At 39.4% G+C, this 20,106-nt stretch overlaps 1 protein-coding gene and 1 long non-coding RNA gene across 3 annotated transcripts; one reads left to right on the forward strand and one right to left on the reverse strand.

Moving 5' to 3' along the window:
* The first annotated feature begins 3,677 nt into the window (after positions 1 to 3,677).
* On the forward strand, positions 3,678 to 19,750 carry LOC139935370 (carbohydrate sulfotransferase 15-like). Of its 2 annotated transcripts, none has more exons than XM_071929917.1 (8): positions 3,678 to 3,696; positions 12,717 to 12,965; positions 13,554 to 13,797; positions 14,557 to 14,640; positions 15,061 to 15,214; positions 16,145 to 16,307; positions 17,724 to 17,868; positions 18,373 to 19,750. In XM_071929917.1, the coding sequence occupies exons 2-8, from the start codon at positions 12,840 to 12,842 to the stop codon at positions 18,558 to 18,560; spliced, it is 1,104 nt and encodes a 367-aa protein (XP_071786018.1). In that variant the 5' UTR covers positions 3,678 to 3,696; positions 12,717 to 12,839; the 3' UTR covers positions 18,561 to 19,750. The 2 variants fall into 2 exon arrangements, with proteins under 2 accessions (XP_071786018.1, XP_071786017.1); XM_071929916.1 differs by lacking the exon at positions 3,678 to 3,696 and adding an exon at positions 4,631 to 4,845.
* LOC139934946 (uncharacterized) lies at positions 5,892 to 8,223 on the reverse strand. The gene is made up of 3 exons (XR_011785740.1): positions 7,883 to 8,223; positions 7,371 to 7,482; positions 5,892 to 6,713 (listed from the first exon to the last, which is right to left on the reverse strand). It is a non-coding gene; the product is annotated as an uncharacterized lncRNA (long non-coding RNA).
* Positions 19,751 to 20,106: the final 356 nt, after the last annotated feature.

The following is a 20,106-nucleotide window of genomic DNA, read 5'->3' on the forward strand; positions in this document are numbered from 1 at the left end:
TGAAAGGGGACATTTCCACGCGTTAGAGCAATACACAAAGTGCCTGTTCGTGAAAACGAAAAAACAAGTTGTGGCCATTTGTGCCCGTTTGGGGCGCGCGCGCGTAAAACAATGTAGGTCACAGGTATAAACCGGAGCACTCGTTTTTGGCGCTGTGCCAGCCGTGTCTTTAACGCACAGAAAGGAAACTGTCTGTTCGTGAAAAAGCAAATCAAGGATCTTGAGGTTTTTGTCCTTCACCATCTTAGCATATCTAAGAACCTAGACGACTTTTAGGTCTATAAATTAGAGAATTGTTAGATACCGTTAAACTAATTCGAAACCACAAAAAAAAATCAAAATGAGTTTTTATTGATTTTTTACAAAATTGTCCCTTCGTGAAAACGGTGACGATTTATTAAACAACCTGCCAAGTTTCATCATTACTTCTGGAGTTATACAACCTCAAAATGTGCACGTCACGTGACCCCCCCCCCCCCCCCGATGCCGTCATTGATCTGAAACTTCACACATTATGTAAAAGAAAAACAGAAAGGCCTTCAGTTCACGGTCTATCAAAGGCCCATGTCACACGATGCAATTTGCAGGCAACCAGTCCCAGGCAATCTGCAAGAAGAAAAGGTATTCATGCTTGAATTCTTGCATGTTTTTCTAAGGAATCGTAAGACATTGTTTGAAAATCAACTCATGTGCTACCAAAGTGGTCCTGTAGCATGCACTGCAGTTGGTAGCCTCCAAGTTGCCTGTAAAAGTTGCCTCGTGTGACATAGATTTGATTCAAGTCCCGTTCTCGACTCGTGCGAGGATGGGACTTGACGGGTCGTTTCTTATTTCTGCACGGCACAGGTGAGCGGGGAGTTTTCTTTAAAATGCTAGGCGATGGGACTGAAAAAAAGAAGGGTTCTCACGGGATTGGGACTTGAGTCAAGTCTACATGTGACAAGGCACATGAGGCAACTTTTACGGGCAACTTGGAGGCAACCAACTGAAGTACATGCAAAAGGAACCCTTTTGGTACAAACGATGTCTTATCTTTTATGATCTAAAGAAAAGAATTGTGAATGCGTTATCTCCTTGCAGATTTGCAGATTGCCTGGAACTGCCTCGGGATTGTGACTTGAGTCAAGTCTACGTGTGACAAGGCCCCTAAGAACAAAACAAATAAAAGTTTACAATATGTAATTAAAGCACAGATGGTTAGGCCTTGCATTGCCCATCGATCACAACTCAGTGTGTTTATGTCGTCATTCTATTAAACCAAGTGTAAACATTTTCCAAAATATCAATGTGACTTGTTTGTTTTATTCTCCGTAAACTCATATGTTCCACGTTGTTAAAGCAATAACGTTAGCAACAGCTGGCCTGACAGCCCAAAGCTGTAACGGGTAAACATGTATATGCTTGCGATTTTGGTTTTAACAGCTGTAAGTAGTATGCAGCAGGAACGCAGACCGCAGTTTTGGGGAGCAACTGGGTTGCTCCAAAATTGGGTGTTCCGAGCAGTATTAATATCTCGCAACTTCGAAGACCAATTGATCTGAGTTCAAATTTTCACAGGTTTGTTATTTTGTGCATTTTGAGAAGACTGGTCTTTGACAATGGACCCTTCCCATGAAATATGCTAATTACATTCACGCATGCGTACATACCCTGTTGGTTGGCAAACGCCATAGAGTTGTGCACTAAGCAGACGCGCAATAGCGTCTGCGTCACGCACCCATTAGCCGTGTACAAAACCGTGCGCTCTCTAGTTCTTATATATAACTCTATAGACCTTTTCGCAAATACTGGGGCGCGCGCGTAAAGCTTGGAATTAGGTGCATTGTGGTCTAGCTGGTAGCAAAATTTGATTCATATATATCCGACAATGCACCTCATTCAACAGTCTGCGCTTGCGCATTGGTATTTGCGATAAGGTCTATGCATTGATCTCCATATACTGTCAGTATAATGGAGATCAATGGGTCTATGGGTAGACCCTTCCCATGAAATATGTAAATTGCACGTCGCGCGTGCGCACTAACGTTTTGGTTGGCAAATGAGGATACATCGCGCGGTTTTGTACACGGCTAATGGGTGCGTGACGCAGACGCGATTGCGCGTCTGCTTAGTACACCAATAGACCTTTTCGCAAATACTGGGGCGCGCGCGTAAAGCTTGGAATTAGGTGCATTGTGGTCTAGCTGATTACAAATTTGATTCATATCTATCCCACAATGCACCTCATTCAACAGTCTGCGCTTGCGCATTGGTATTTGCGATAAGGTCTATGTATGGCGTTTGCCAACCAACAGGGTCTGTACGCATGCGTGAATGTAACAAGCATATTTCATGGGTCTTTAACAGCCACAATGGTTGCTTATTTGCATGCAATACTTAGTATTCAAAGTATATTATGCTCCATTCTAAAAAAGAACAAACGTCAAGTATTGGAAAAAAAATTTCCGTTAGTGGCCAAAGCTTGCGTCGATCAGAGATGGCTCATTGTTTACTAGAAATCCTGCCGGTTTAATACAACTTTTTTCTGAATGTAAGACTCCATAGGAAATCGTTTCATGATATGAACATTCAATTCCGTGGATACTAATGGTTTAACAGCAGCGAAATTGTTATCAAACCAGGCTGTCGAATACCATGGCAAGCAAATCGGCGGCGACGATCTTTAACAAACGAAGACAGAAAGCCCATGCATAGAGCAGCTGGCGATCACAATGCAATTTCTAATTGACAGGCTTTGGGTGATGGTCTGTCGTTCTAGCTCATTTTGTGATCCTTTATCCATGGTGCAACATACTTGTGTAAATATTTCTCATAATAAAAGATTAGTTCTTAATAAACACAACATTTAAATTTGTTGCGTCACAGAACAATTGTTACAAACCGTTGTTACGCCCGTTACAAACCGTTCGTGTATAATAAAAAAACTATTAACCCGACTTAACCCACGAACCGCCCTGGTCGGCCGCGCTGTGCGTGAAAGGTAAACGAAAAACGTCTTGCACCAAGACTTTATATATGCTTGACCCGTTATGCTTCACTTGTGTCTTTATAAGGTAACGTCATAGGTTGTTTTTTTGTCAACATAATGCTGATTTATCAACAACATTATGAAAGAAAGATACAGCAAAAGTCACCTGTGACAGTTTCAGCTGAATACAGTTGTCTCTTGGCAAAACGAACCATCCAATTTTGGCGAGATGACATTTCCGCATCTCTTGCGCCACCATTCACAAACTAGCCTTGCTCATGCAGTCGAGTTATTCACTCCGAAAAACGCCGCTGTAAAAACCCATTCGTATAGTATACACTGTGTGTAAAATTAATCACTTCGCACGACACGGCGCCCCCCCCCCCCGTACACTAGCCGCATGCGGTTAGTGGTACGAGTGCGGATGACTTGTGCACAGTTGTACGACGAGTGTTCAGCGATGTGACAGTGTATGCGGGTGGGTCGTGCGATGTGATTACTCACTACGCACAATGTATACGGGTGTATGTTCACAACGGCGTCTTTTTCGGAGTGAATATAATGCGAAAGCCTTCAGCAAGGCTACTCACAAGCGGACTCCATGGACATTTTGAATCTCCGAAAGTCGCCTGTACATACTTTGAACAAGGATGTTTTGGGATAGAATTTCCCCAACAATTGTTTCAGAGTCATTGCCTTATGTGCCTTCTTGAAGAAGAACGTTTGCAGTGTGTATAATAATAGTCAAAGACCAGCAGTGTTCTCACTTGGTGTATCCCAACTTATAATAACAAATCGACGGCCATTTTGGCTCAAAATAAAAATGGTCATTGAATTTGCAAGAGACTAAATGAAAGAAAACACACCATTGTTGCATTGGGCCTACTTTGTGTGCTTTCAGATGCATATAATAAAAAGGCTTATACTGTCTTTTATTATTTGAGTGAGAAACACCTCTTTCTCAAAAACTACGTTACTTCTGCAGAGGGAACCGTTTCCATTGGTCGTAAGCAAGTAAGTTTTTATGCTAACAATTATTTGGAGTAAATACTAATAGGGTCCAGTGCCTTTAACAGGACCATGGTGCCCAACATGCAATGAGGTATGTATCTTGTAGACAATCTCCAGGCAAGGGCGAAACAGATGCTATCGTGCTTGTGTTTTGAAGAAGAAAAAGCAGAATTGAAAGAGTCTTTTTTGAAATGATTTTACATAACTATATAACATTTAAAATATTATGCCTCGCAAATGACACCGCCGAGAATGTCCTCGACAGATTCAACAAAAAGGGGGCACTCTAGTTTCCATGCCTTTGATTTAGATTTGTTTATTCACGGGTAGGTTGGGCTCGGTCCAAAGTCTTTTCAATATTGATTCCAAACTTGACCGTGTTCAGAAATACAACGGGGTGGGGGGGGGGGGGGTGTTGGAGAGACGAGCAACAGCAGCAAAGTCCTTGTACAGCTGACGTCACACCATCCACAGCTGTTTACTGACCAACCCACTTACATAAACCAGTGCAATATCAATATTGCTATTGGCGATCCAATCACAGCGCATTACCTCATAACATCCCCCCCCCCCCCCCCCCCCCGTGTGCAGAACATGAATCGATCATATTGTACCATACGAGCTGGTATAACTAAGTACCCTTTTGGCTTGGTGGGGATGAAATCATTACTTGCAGTGCATCACTAGTGTGGATGAGTTTCTACCAGATTGACATCCTGACTGCGCTATCAGGAGGACTGAATGTTGTGCCTCTTTATGTTATTTTTCTCCTCGAATCGGGACTGTACACATTCAAAAAAAAAATTGGACTTGTCAACCTTCGTCTATACGTCAGTTTGAAATTATTCTGCTTCAACGCCATGCAGGTGAGGTTTTTTTTAATCGTTTTATTTTAACAGTAGACCTCGTTCATAGTGTAGATAGAGAGGGGAGTCTAATTAAGCTCCCACAGGCACTGCATGGACACCGTGGTAATCGTCTAAGACCAGTCTTCACACTTGGTGTATCTCAATATACGCATAAAATAACAAACCTGTGAAAATTTGAGCTCAATATTGGTCGTCGAAGTTGCGAGATAATAATGGAAGAAAAAACACCCTTGTCGCACGAGGTTGTGTGCTTTCAGTCAGATGCTTGAATTCGACACCTCGATTCAAAATGTTTTAGTGAGAAATGACTTCTTTAAAAAAAAAAAACACGTTACTTCAGAGGGAGCCCTTTCTCGTAGTGTTTTTGACTATCAACAGCTCTCCATTGCTCTTGGCCAAGTAAGTTTTTATGATAAAAGTCATTTTGAGAAATAACCAAGTAACGTAATTTTCGAGAAATAAGTAATTTTCCACTAAAAGTATTTAAATTTGATTTCGAGACCTCAGATTTAGATTTTGAGGTCTCGAAATCAAGCGTCTGAAAGCACACCACTTCGTGTGGCAAGGGTGTTTTTTTCATTACTATCTCGCAAATTCGACGACCAATTGGGTTCAAATGTTAGGTTTGTGCATATGTTGAGATACACCAAGTGAGAAGACTGGTCTTTACAATTACCAAAAATGTACAGTGTCTTTAAAGTAGCCATTATTATTGTCAACGCACTATGTCAGTGATTTCACAAAAGAGATAAGACTAAAGCACCTCAAAGAGTAATGTTTTAAGGTACACTCTAAATTACAAGGATTTAAATTTAAATCCACAGGATTAAATTTTAAATCTTTCAAGGATTGTCGTTAGGGACCAATCAGCGTGGATTTAAAATTAATCTTTCAAAAGATTAAAACAATTAAGTCTGTGGAGGATTAATTAAATCAATCCCAGTGGATTTATTTTTCCAAATCTTTACAGATTTAACCTTCACCCATTGAATGATTTAAACCTAGATGCTAGCAATCTTTTCGGATTCATTTCTAATCTTCCTGGGGATTAAAACAGTAAACACGATTTCTGAACCAGCAGGAAAAACAAAACAAAGTAAAAACAACAGTTTTAAAATATTTGCCTTCAAAATTTTATTTTCAAATATACAAGTTAAATAATACACATAGTTTCGACAATAAACCTCGACATACAATTGACCTATGTTGTCCATAAACATGAAAAGTTCTGTTTTGTAGCTACATGTTTATCACTCAAGGTTTAAATCTGCAATTTCATTCAACAATTCTAAGAAGATTCGAGTGGTTGTTAACCAGTTGTTTACAGCCTCTGGGCACATTTGAGAGATTTATTTTAAAACAAAACAATTTGTTTGTTTCCTAGATAGGGTGAACATGGACAGTCTAGTAACGACACTAACTTTATTTCAAATAACTTGTTTTAAAAAAAAAAGATATTGCCACAATTTGTTAAATGCTTTTGAATTAACTGATGAACTACCTTTCTCCTACAAATTATTTATTTTAAGCAAAACTGTATGCTGTATCCAAGGGAATGCCACTTCAAATTAGATTTGTGAATTATGTTTGATATCAGTTGGATAACCGGATTTCATTGCAGCAAGGATCTCCAAAGTTGTTGGTTTTTCAGAGTAGTCTGACCCACACTCAAAATAACGGATTTTAAGAACTTATCAAAAGTTTCAACTACTGACGACCCCCCCCCCCCCCACACACTAACGGGAATGCAATCCATACAAAAGACAAACTGCTTCAGCTTTCTCTCAGGGAAGTTGTTCAGGTTGCTGTATCTCTATAGATGTCAAGTTTGTAACTGCTTCATCGATGTGTGTGCTACTCCCCTCCTGTATTTGAAAAAACAAAACATGCTCACGATAATGAAATGTTCTCATTTGAAATGCACAGTTTTTTCTTGACCGGTTTGGAAAAGGGGGGGGGGGCTGTTTAAGTCCCAAAGAAACGTCTTTGAAGAATTCTGTCCCTGGTCGACATAACCATGATAAAAAACATGTAAACGTGACCCTGGACCTGTATGTGAATGTGACCTTGATATAGGGGAATCCGCATGTTTATGTGACAAGATTAAATACTTTCAAATTATCAGCTATCAGCTATTATAGGGGCCCCTCAAACGTGGATATGTGATCGTTTTTCAAATGATATTATTATAAACTCACTCCTTGTTTAAAGCAAAAGGAATCGCATCAAAGAAATCAAGTTCTAAATAAACGTGAGTTCTTTCTGATAGAGTTGATTTAAACAACATTGTGGCTTAAAGTGGAATTAGTAGGCCCAGGTTTCACAAAGAGCTAAGTTTGATTTTAGCTGCAAATCAATCGCAGTTGCTAAGTAAAGTGTGATGTCACTATACAAATTAGCAAGGTAATACTTACAATTTGTCTTGCAATGAATGTTATTGCTTAGTGAAATGGACCACTGTTACATTTCAGTAAAGGAAACATAATTTTAAACAACCTCCATCTAGGGGAAATAGTACTTACCAGCTTGTTCTGAATAATGTTCTGAACCTCAACAGCTACAATTGAAACCTCTTGACCTCTACACTAGATGAAGGAAACTGTAAACAGCAAACACTATTGGAACAAAGGTCACCTGGAACATGAAAACATCCAGACGACTGTTAGTGTTAACAAACCCTCCACATCATTACCATGGAAAATGGTAGCATTAACTAAATGTAAAGTATATGTCACTGTAATTTACGGTTGTTTTTCTGTTGACCAGCACACAATCGTTGAATATAAAAAACATGTCAGTCTCTATTTTTTAGTTTATGTTATTGAGGCTCTTGCAATAGGGCTCAGGTGGCCATATACAAACAAACCACTCGTTTTTAAAAACAGCTTTGTATTAAATTATATCTCCCACCATATCGTAAAAAGTATTGCTTTCCTTTATAGCAACCATGCCAACAAATGCAAAATTTTAATTGTATCTTAATTGTATTACATGGGAACAATATATCAACGAAAAAAACACAAGACATGCTTACCAGCTTGATCTGACTGAATAACGTTGGAATTTGCATCAGATACAATTGAAATCTCTTGACTTTGCCTGAACGAAGAAAACTGTAAACAGCGACCAGAAGGAAGACAGGTCACCTGAAAAATGGAAACATTCAGACGATAACAATTAAGAAAAACCTCACATTATTATGAAGAGTTTTAGTAGTAGCCTATGGAACTTCAAACAAAGCTTTAACTAGAGACAATTTGGTCTAACAAAATTGTGTCATGTTTTGTTTTTTTCGACTCGCAAAAAATCTGTGCATTATATTTTCTAGGATTTAAAACTACATTTTCTTAAATTATTTATTCTGCAAAACAATACCACTATGTGGGTTCACTCAAGATATGTTATTAAAAAGAAACATAATTCTCTAACTAATTTAAATTTGCTAGCCTATCGAAATCGTTCTTTCTCAATTTTTAGAGCACATAGTCGGTTTGAAGATAATGATGGTATAGAAAGCTTATTATAAGCTTTCTATACCATCATTATCTTCAAACCGGGTAAGTTTAATGTCAATATGTGGACATTGTGTTTTGTGTCGTACAAAAAGTACCCAAATCCTTCATATACTAGATTTGACTCAAGTCCCAATCCCGTGCCATCCCCAGAAAACTATTATTTTGTGATGCTCTGCATTCCCAAACCTGTTCCGCATGCGGGACAGGGACTTGACGATGTCGCAGTCGCCTGGTATGTAAATGTATTCACTTATGAATATGTAACATTGTTACGTGATACGTTTTGACCAATCAAACGCACCCAAAAAGAAGACTAGTTCATTTGTCACTTGTGGGTTAAGTACTTTAAGTTGATGATTGAAATACATTTTTTAATAACCAATTAATTATATATATAAATAAAAAACACTAAATATTCGTTTGAATTTAAGTAATACGTTGTAACATACATTGGGGTCGGTTTTGTTTGCAAAATTTGAATTTTGGGAAGTGCAATAAAACGACTTATGACACCGACACCCCCTTGCCTGCTAATGAGTTTACCCGCCCCACGTGCGTGCCGCGCGTATAGACGCGTGCCTTACAACGTCTTCTACTGTGATGTCACGGAGTATAATGAATATTTTACCGCCAGGGCAGGGCAGCGCTTCAACGCTCCCATTGGTTTTGTACATCTCCCCATTTGGACCACATTTTGACGGCGAGCGCGCACTGTACTGTATGCTACGGGGTTGTTTCATAGTAAGCTTAGGGACCTCTCACACGAGAATGGGACTTGAATCAAGTCTATTCATATACGGGCTCCGTACATGCAAAACACGAATGTCGCGGTTACGCGTCACCTGAGCACACAAAGTGATGACGTACTACCATCGTAGCCTAGCAAAACCGCTGGCTCTCGTACACATGTTTCCACATGCGTATCTACATGCTGTGGGGCAATTTGGCGCTCCCAAGTTTCGAAAAGGTATCTTAGTTTGATTGCAACGTACATGGGAGTGTTGACCATCATAATATGTTAATGATTTGCCTGAGCGCCTAACAGCGGCCACTCAAATCAGCTCTTCATCTTCTTCTTCTTCTTCCTCCTTATTGCTGCTTCAGAAAATTTGAAGATTACCGCACTGTGGCTGGGCGCACGCGTGAAACCATGGGACCGTAAGCCAATCAGGTGCAAAATACACATGGTGCAAGTAAAAACTGGCCAGCAAGATTACTGACTAGGTGAGACCCTCAGTGCATTCTTGAATGCATCTAGAGAGGGTGAGAGGGCAGGGTCCGTCTTCAAGCAGTTCCAGTTCGTGCGAGGAAAGAATGATGATACATAGACCTGATTGCTGCAGTGCGGGATGTAGAAGCGAGATCCATGTCCTCTGGTCTGGTGTTGTGCTTCAGTGAGGTGTGCTTGCTAGTTGATGTCAACAAGATCATATCGGATGCGGTACATCATGGCAAGACGGCTTTGGAGACGTCTTCTTTCCAGAGTGGGCCACTGTAGTTTTTTTAGCATGGTGGTTACGCTGCTGGTATGGTGTTAGTTACCGGTGACATAGCGAACACCTCTACGTTGGACCATCTCAAGCTTGTCGATGTTGCGCTTGGTGTGTGGGTCCCACGTAGAAGCTGCGTATTCCACAATCGGCCGGACATAAGTTGTGTATGTTGCCTGCTTGATCTGTTGATTGCAGTGCCTGAATGTCCGGTTTAAGAAGGCTTGGATGGAGTTTGCCTTCTTGACTGTGGCATCAACATGGGCATTGAAGTTAACCTTGGAGTCGATGTGAACACTCAGGTATTTGGCAGAGTTGGCTTCATCCCGAGGATGTGATTGTGAATGCTGTAAGGTCTTAGGATGGGTTTCCTCTTGTTGGTCACATATAACCTGGCATTTCGCAGGATTGAACTCCATAAGCCACTTGTACAGTCAGAGGGAGTCGTTTCCCACAATGTTTATACCATCAACAGCTCTCGATCCAATACTCCTTACCAAGTAAGTTTTTAAAGGCAGTGGACATTGTTGGTAATTACTCAAAATATTTATTAGCATAAAACCTTACTTGGTAACGAGTAATGGGGAGAGGTTGGTAGTATAAAACATTGTGAGAAACGGCTCCCTCTGAAGTAGTGTAGTTTTCGAGAAAGAAGTAATTTTCCACGATTTTGATTTCGATACCTCAGATTTAGAATTTGAGGTCTCGAAATCAAGCATCTGAAAGCACACAGCTTCGCCTGACAAGGGTGTTTTTTCTTTCATTACTATCTCGCAACTTCGACGACCGATTAAGCTCAAATTTTCACAGGTTTGTTATTTTATGCATATGTTGAGATACACCAACTGTGAAGACTAGTCTTTGACAATTACCACTAGTGTCCAGTACCTTTAATACCATCAAATGCAAGTAAAGAATAAAATTATTCTTCCTGAACCCTTAACTACACAGCCCTTTTACAAGTCTATCCAGTTCAATTAGAGGTCATATCATTCGCACACACGTATTTGTAGCCAGATGACATAAAAAAGCCTCAATCCAATTTACAAAAGACTTTTTAAAACAGAGCTGCATACGTGCACTACAAAATTTACAGTTAGTAGGAAATGACACCCATTTATAAATGATACTTGCCATGTCAAAGGGTACAGGGGATTGATCTGAGACCAGATTGTTTACCACACATGATCAGGAAGAAGGTAAAGTGTGCCTTACATGCAAACATTGTCTTCTTGTTATAACTGACAGGGCAAAATTTGAAGAAAACCTTTTCATGAGAAGTGAGAAAACTTGTATTTGACAATTACCAATAGTGTCCAGTGTCTTTAAGTTAATATTTGTTTTGAGTAATTACCAAACGTGTACCTTCCCTTTAAAGCCATTGGACCCTTTCGGTTCAGAAAAAAAGAAGTTCACAGATTTACAAATAACTTACACGGTTTACAGAAGGCAATGGTGAAAGACTTCTCTTGAAATATTATTCCATGAAATGCTTTACTTTTTGAGAAAACAGCAAAACAATATAATTTCTCGTTAACGAGAATTACGGATTTATTTTAAACACATGTCATGACACGGCGAAACGCGCGGAAACAAGGGTGGGTTTTTCCATTGTTTTCTCCCGACACCGATGACCGATTGAGCCTGAATTTTCACAGGTTTGTTATTTGATATAGAAGTTGTGGTACACAAAGTGTGGGCCTTGGACAACATTGTTTACCGAAAGGGTCCAATGGCTTTAACACTCATTCTTTTCCTCTTGATGTTTTACTCTTTTGAAAAGTTACCATTAAACGTCTATATTAAAATAATTTTGTCATTTCAGTGTAGGAAAAACGTCTTTTCTCTTCATCATTTTAGCACAAGAAAACGTTTATTCTCTTCGTCATTTAAGCACAGGAAAAACGTTTATTCTGTTTATCATTAATAAGCACAGGAAAACGTTTATTCTGTTTATCATTAAGCACAGGTAAAACGTTTATTCTCTTTATCATTTAAGCAAAGGAAAATGTTTATTCTCTTCATCATTTCAGCAAAGGAAAAACGTTTATTCTCTTTATCATTTCAGCAAAGGAAAAACGTTTATTCTCTTTATCATATAAGCACAGGAAAACGTTTATTCTCTTTATCATTTCAGCAAAGGAAAAATGTTTATTCTCTTCATCATTTCAGCAAAGGAAAAACGTTTATTCTCTTTATCATTTCAGCAAAGGAAAAACGTTTATTCTCTTTATCATATAAGCACAGGAAAACGTTTATTCTCTTTATCATTTCAGCAAAGGAAAAATGTTTATTCTCTTCATCATTTCAGCAAAGGAAAAACGTTTATTCTCTTTATCATTTCAGCAAAGGAAAAACGTTTATTCTCTTTATCATATAAGCACAGGAAAAACGTTTGTTCTCTTCATCATTTCAGCAAAGGAAAAACGTTTATTCTCTTTATCATATAAGCACAGGAAAAACGTTTGTTCTCTTTATCATTTAAGCACAGGAAAAACGTTTGTTCTCTTTATCATTTCAGCAAAGGAAAAACGTTTATTCTCTTTATCATATAAGCACAGGAAAAACGTTTGTTCTCTTTATCATATAAGCACAGGAAAAACGTTTGTTCTCTTTATCATTTAAGCACAGGAAAAACGTTTGTTCTCTTTATCATTTCAGCAAAGGAAAAACGTTTATTCTCTTTATCATATAAGCACAGGAAAAACGTTTGTTCTCTTTATCATTTCAGCAATGTTTACTCTCTGTATCATTTCAATAAAGGAATAATGTTTACTCTCTTTATCTTCTCAGCAAAGGAAAAACGTTCATTCTCTTTATCTTTTCAGCAAAGGAAAAACATTTACTCTATTTATCATTTCAGCAAAGGAAAAACGTAATTTTTGTTGTCAGCGTCGGGTCGTTGCTTCTCTGCTTGAAGCTGACGGCTGACTTAAAGCGGTGGCCGAGAGCCCAGAACGAGCTACCAACGATTAAATCACTTTACATGTCAGAGGTGATGACATTCATCAACGAAGGGTCTCCAATAACTGATTTAACAAATCTTGAGCAGAAGGAGGAAATCATTTTAAGGAAAAATATTTCGGAGAGTCTTTATAAACTTGCGCCAAATGTGAGTCTATCGTTATATTCTATCTTTATATTGCATACAGAAATGATAATAATATAATATATTATAATGGCCCTATTCGAAACCACGGCTTAGGTTCCAGACTTCGGCTCAGGCTATAGCTATAGCTTGGCCTCGCGGTGGTTTTGACAATATTGCGCGTGCTATACGTCGTGCTCATGGCTTCAGAGAACGGAGCCTGTTTGAAGCCGAAGCCGAAGCCGTGGATTTGAAAAGAGCCTATTAATCACGACATCAATGTTTTCAAAGGTCCAATGGTGTGGGGTTGTCGTACCGTACAACACCATATCGAGCACCAAGAGTTGTGAACTCAAACACTGGGGACAAAATACCCCTATATCAGCGGCACTGAGCATTGCTAAACCAATATAACATGTTTTACCTTATGCTAGACTTGACTCAAGTCCCAATCCCGTGAGAGTTATTATATTTTCAGTCCCATCGCCTAACAACAGAAACGTCCCCAACCTGTGCCACAACATGTCCTCTCGCACGAGAACGGTACTTGAATCAAGTCTAACCTTAAGCTTTATTTAGAGCTTTACCGTTTTGTTTTGTCTTCACGGCAAGGTCTTCGACGCGGTGCCAGAAGAATTTCTCCCTAAATTTAGAAATCCTTGCTGGCGGTCTCAACTCTCTGGCGAGGGTGGTCTGATGACGTCACCTCCGCTGAAGTGTCTACCCTATTTCTTTCTGGCCGGTATGCCAAAGTCTGGTACCACTGACGTCCATGACAAGTTGCATACGCATCCACAGGTCTTCAGAGCTCGCGTCAAGGAACCACACTGGTGGACCAGAAAACGCTTCACTGGAAGTAAGTTTTGTTCAGGTGAAATTGTGTTTATGTGTGACACCCCCCCCCCTTCCCCAATACTCAGCAGAACGGTCAGACTTGAACGATCAACTCGCTGGTTAAACCGTGGAACTTCCTAGGCGTTGTGCACAGTCTTTCACAGATAGGCTAAAATTAATGCTTGTGGAACTTAACGCCATTAACAAAGGAAGTTTGTTTGGGGTGAGTGTACCGTCTTAATCACACATCGGTGTATATTGGTAAAAAAAATATAAGAAAAATGAAATAGTCTATTTCAGGAGCGCTGACTAGACCAGCATGCACCTCTTTCAACGCATACAGAGAATAATTTTGTGGGTGCGTTCGTTTAGCTTCCCTGGGTCGACCCCTGTTTGCCCCGGTACATCACCCGGGTCGGCCCTCAGTGCCCTGCTTGTGGGGTGACCTGAGGTGCATCCCGTCACCACGAGAGGGCGAGTGTGATCGTTCGATTAGCTCTTGTCATGGGCTCACCCGAGTGAGCAATGCGGGGTCGAGCCAGGGAAGCTTATCGAACGCCCCCATAATGTGAGTATTAAATTGCGAAAAGGTCTCACATATAGCGCCCTCTTGTGATGTTGTTACTGACCAAGCGGACCTTTATTAGATGGGATTGGCATCATTGATTCCCAAACACAATGGGAGAGAGTAGTACATTTTAATATGATAAGATGCCCATTACAAGTGCAGAACAATGATTAATAAAAATCAGTTATGTTGAGTGATTGCTTACATTTTCAGCAAGCGTACTTCAGTACATCGGCGGCCAGTCAATTAACATCGCAAAGCAACTTGTGAAGGGTTCTGACCCTTCGATCATTATGGGTAGGCTATGTATTTTTTGTATTAACATACTTTCTCTGTCTTCTCTTACACCTAACCCCCTTACTCAAAAACAAGTATGTCTAGAATTATGTCCTTGTGGTTAAAGGCACTGGACACTTTTGGTAAATACTCAAAATAAAACTTACTTTTATAACGAGCAATGGAGAGCTGTTGATAGTATAAACCATTGTGAGAAACGGCTTCCTCTGAAGAAATTTCTCACTCAAAATGATATTAGTTTTCAGTTGAAGCCTTTATTATGCATTAAGCAAACAAAGTAACGAAGCAAGGTTTTTTCTTTCATTATTTTCTTGCAAATTCGATGACCAATTGAGCCCAAATTTGCACACATAATGTAAAAACATGACTGGAAAACTATAAGTCTTTATAAAATCCATTGCCGCTTCGTATTCTTTCTAGGAGACTCTTCGGCCTCGACCTTCTGGGACAACATAAAATGGCGCCAATTCTTCCCTCAGGAAAACATTGGTCCTCCACATGTTAATGCAGAAGTTATTAGCACAGTCTTGCCAAAGTCTCAGATAATTGTCACATTTCGAGATCCTACTGCAAGGTGGGTGGTAAGATGCTGTTGGAAACTTTCAGTATAATCAGAGAGGCCAATGTCTGCTGAAATATACTGTAAAATACTGTATAAACTGTAAAAACAGTGTTTAGAATTTAAATACATGACATGTCTAAGCATAAATTTTGTTCCCACTTTTGTTCACATGTTTACCTAAACATCATTGTGTGTGCTTGGATGCATGCAAACCATATGAACAGGTGTGAAAAATTGTAAACATTTTTATCATGTAAACATGTTTAAAAAGTGGGTACAACATTTGTGTTTAACATCTAAAAACAGTTTTTACAGTGTGTTGTACTTATCATTGGCTTTGGCTTTCGCGGAAAGACATAGGTCAATGGCTGCCCGAGGCCAGTGGCTACTGATAAGAACAGTTGTTGTTGAGGTCAGTGGCTGCCGAGATTCGGTGGCTTGTTGAGACCATAGGGGCTGCCGCAAAGAAAATCACTACTGAGGCTGGTGACTGCCGAGCCTCGGTGGTTTGTGAAGATTTCTGAGACCAGACGGGTGATAAGAACAGTGGCAGGATAGCAGTTGCTGCTAAAGACAGTGGTTACTTCGGTCAGTACTGTTTGGGGCTCATGGTTGCTGAGGCGGAAACAAGTCAACTCGCCCCCCCCCCCCTAGCAAAGTCGTCCACTATAGCAAAGTCGGCCCCTAGCAAAGCCCTCTCAAAGTCGCCCTGAAAGTCGCCCGACACAGTCGCCCCCTGGTTGCTGAGGCTCGTTGTGTTATCATCTGCATGGATTTATTCCGAGGACTATCACCAACTTCAGTTTCATAAAAATTTTCTGGCAAACTTATCGTATACTTAATCTTGAGCATTTCTTTTTGTTCAAGCAACAACACTTCGTCAATGAAAAACCTGAACAAACAAGAATACATTATTGTGTCTTTTTTCACTTTTATCAAAAGGTTGTTCTCTGATTTCCACTACTTTAATAAGCACGACTATGACAAGGGGCCGTCGATATTCCACAGTCAAGTCAAAGAATACCTTCGTCGTTTTAAGTCATGCTTAGCTAATAAGAAAGACAACAGGACGTGTGCGTATGATCTTCAGACTGAATCAAAAGTGGTAAATTTTTACTATGGAATTCTGTACTGAAATATAATAATAGTGCGAAGCTCCTAAAGGGACAGGTACAACAAACTCGAGGGAACGAAATAATACATTTCGGGGGAAGAAAATAAAAGTTCGAGGTAATGAATTTACATTTTGAGGGAACCTAAAACTGATTTCAGGATTTGTTTTACAGGAAAGGAGTCAGTGGTGTCGTGTTTATGTTTTTTCAACATTTGGATCTTATCTCTGCTAAGCTGAAATGTCTCATTTAGCCACTGTCATTATTAGGAAGTTAAGTATATGGGTCCAATTTCATAAGGGTGGTCGTCAGAAAAACACAGCTTGGCAGCTTTTTTTTTTATTGCTAAGCAAAAATTGAGTTGGGAACCAGTGACAACAATGTAAAACTTTTGGCTGGTAACCAATTTTCTGCGGAGCAACATTTTACTCCGCTTACTGGCATTATGGCATTGGGGGTCTGGCACATGTTAAGTGATCCAGATCCCTGTTGAGGTGAGAGGAAAAACTAAAGTGATATTGTTTGCTGTGTTACTAAAAATTTGGGAAAAAGAAAGCTAACTTTAAATTGACCTTGTCATTCAAGAATTCCTATTAACCATCTAAATTCACTGAACAGCGCTTGTATTTAATAGATGTTATATTTTCCATTATTTGTGTTTGAAAGTACAAACAGTGCATAAAGGTAGGGCCAGAAATCTGCCGTTAAAGCTCAAGTTCACGCCCATTACCACCCTTTGACCTTTCATCATTTCACATGGCTGGCCTTCATGATTCTGGAGATTCGTAGTTAAATCGGACGTACATGCGTGTACATATATAAACTAATTCCTGTCCTTATCCTTGCGGATAAGAATAAGGATAAGGACAGGGGACCAGTCTAACTGTACTTTCAATTAGTGTTTACCTTTCCCTTTAGGGGCTCCGCTCAACGTATTAACAGAATTTCAAAGAAAATATCACAATAATTTCTTTAAAAGTAAAAAGCTCCCTTATTGTTAAGTGAAAGGTATCTGCTGATGCCTCGTCGTTAAAGGCATTGGACACTATTGGTAAAGACTCAAAATACTGGTTAGCATAAAATAAGCAAGCTGTTGATAGTTTAAAAACATTGTGAGAAATGGCTCTCTCTGAAGTAACATTAACAGAAAGAGGTAATTTCTCACTCAAATGATAAAAGACTTCAGCTAAACTCTGTTATTATGCATCCTAAATCACACAAATTAATGCAACAAGGATGTTTTTCTGTGATTACTCTTTTAGCAACATTGACGACCAATTGAACCCACATTTTCAAAGGTTTGTTATTTTATGCACAAGCGTGTTCAGTGCTGTTCAACTTAGGTTTCTGTTTTCAACACTAACCATTTTATTTTTGTTCTCAATACTTTAAACTTATTCAATTTGAAGAGAGCCAGCATCGGACTTTATTCAGTCTACCTCCGTGATTGGCTGAAAGTTTTCCCACGTGATCAGATTAAGGTCATCCGATTGGAGGACTGGCAAACCAACTGCACACAGATGCTGCCTCAACTATTTGAGTTTCTCCAATTGAGTAAGTTACACTGTTGAATAAAACAAATAGTTTAAAATGGAAATTGGTACGATGCAACTATTAATGTTGTAATGGGAGACTTAGCGACACTGTAGGTGGCAGCATTTTGGGTGGGTGGATTTGGGGTTGAGGACCACAGAGCTGCAGCTAAGATAGTCTGAATATCTGACGTCACATTTCGAGGCTCGTGAATAACGCCAGAGACCTGCCTCCAGACCGGCGTGTACTTTCACCTTTGACCTTCATTCATTTCACATAGAGATACGCAGTCAAATTATATTGCGGATGTGACAGCAGTGTGCTGTTTGGGCATGGAAAGCTCATGTCACTGCACGTATCCAATGATATCATTGTATCCAATGGAATCACTGGATCTGAGAGCAGGGACCCGTCTTTATTCTACAGCTAAGAGTACCTGATACCTACTAGTACCTTTAGCATGAAATACGGTTTATAAGTTTGCAATCACCGCAGCAACGCACCTTTTCGTTTATCCCCACGCAGGGAAACTGGACAGTACCGACATAAAAAAGAAATGCCGCCGTCACCCGTCCAATGTCAACAAGAGACCGACTAAACAAATGCTACCGGAAACCAAACAGTTGTTGAAGGAGTTTTATCGCCCCTTTAATGTAGAACTTGCTCAGTTGCTGAACGATGATAAATACCTATGGGAGGATAGTGCTTTATGATCTTAAGTATTATTAATGTATTTAAAAAGTAATCAATGTTAAATGTAATGGTTTAACGAAACGCTAGGATTAATACTATCCCGAGTCAAGGACGAGTGTTTCTCATCCTAACTTAGGATGGGTTCAATGCGTTTTTAATTACGTCTATGGATATGGAGCTTCACTCGCCTAAAGTCCTAAGACTAATCCTAAGTTAGGAAGAGTTTGGTGAAACCGACGGCTGGACACGATTGGTAGTTTGAAAAAAACTCAGTCTTCTCACTTGGTGTATCCCAACATAATTATGCGTAAAATAACAAACCTGTAAAAAAATTGGGCCAAATTGGTCATCGAATTTGCAAGAGAATAATGAAAGAAAAAACTCCCTTGTTGCATATACTGTGGTGTGGTTTGATGCATAACAAAGGCTTCAGCTGAAGTCTTTTATTTCTTAAAGTGAGAAGTTACCTCTTTCTCAAAAACTAACCGTTTCTCACAATGTTCTATAGTATCAACCGCTCTCCATTGCTTGTTACCAAGTAATGCCTATAATTATTTTGAGTATAATATTGACTCATATTTATCTCCAATGGCCAACGTTATAGCTACACATGTTGTTTTCCTCTATTGTGCCATGAATTGTCACAATTAATTGTTGTTGTTTTGAATACTGATTATCTCTGTTTTTATTCTTCTATCGGTGACAAATAAAAGACTATCCTACTGTTATACTTTAAATGTGTCCGTACTCAACACTAATTGTTGTGCTTATGTTAAATTGGTGAATCTTGCTTTTGTCATTTACTCCAATAAATGGGTCTTTAAAGTGAAGGCCTACAACAAACCTGTCAAGTAATTATAGCCTCTCGTGGCTGAGCGGTTAAGAGCACCGAATTCAAACTCTGGTGTTTCTGATCAGCAGAGTGTGGGTTCGAATCCCCAGCCGTGGCACTTGTGTCCTTAAACAAGACACTTAACCATTGCTTCGTCCTTCAGATGGGACGTTAAGCCGTTGGTCCCATTTGTTATGTAACGCATGTAAAAGAACCCATTGCACTTATCGAAAAGAGAAGGGGTCGGCAGCAAATTGCGCCACAGCATCTTATAAAGCATTACATGGTGCTATCAGAATTAGGTCTCATAATTCAAACGTAGTCGCACAATCTTCCAGCAAATACTGTATGTTACAGCGCCAGGAGCGTCACTGAGTGACGGACATGTGCACTTTATAAGAAGCCACAATTATTATTATTAATTTATTATTATTATCATTATCATTATCATTATCATTATCATTATCATTCTCATTCTCATTCTCATTCTCATTCTCATTCTCATTCTCATTCTCATTCTCATTCTCATTCTCATTCTCATTCTCATTCTCATTCTCATTCTCATTCTCATTCTCATTCTCATTCTCATTCTCATTCTCATTCTCATTCTCATTCTCATTCTCATTCTCATTCTCATTCTCATTCTCATTCTCATTCTCATTCTCATTCTCATTCTCATTCTCATTCTCATTCTCATTCTCATTCTCATTCTCATTCTCATTCTCATTCTCATT

The sequence above is a fragment of the Asterias amurensis genome, chromosome 3 (genome assembly GCF_032118995.1).
Source record: "Asterias amurensis chromosome 3, ASM3211899v1".
In the NCBI taxonomy this organism is placed as follows: Eukaryota; Metazoa; Echinodermata; class Asteroidea; order Forcipulatida; family Asteriidae; genus Asterias; species Asterias amurensis.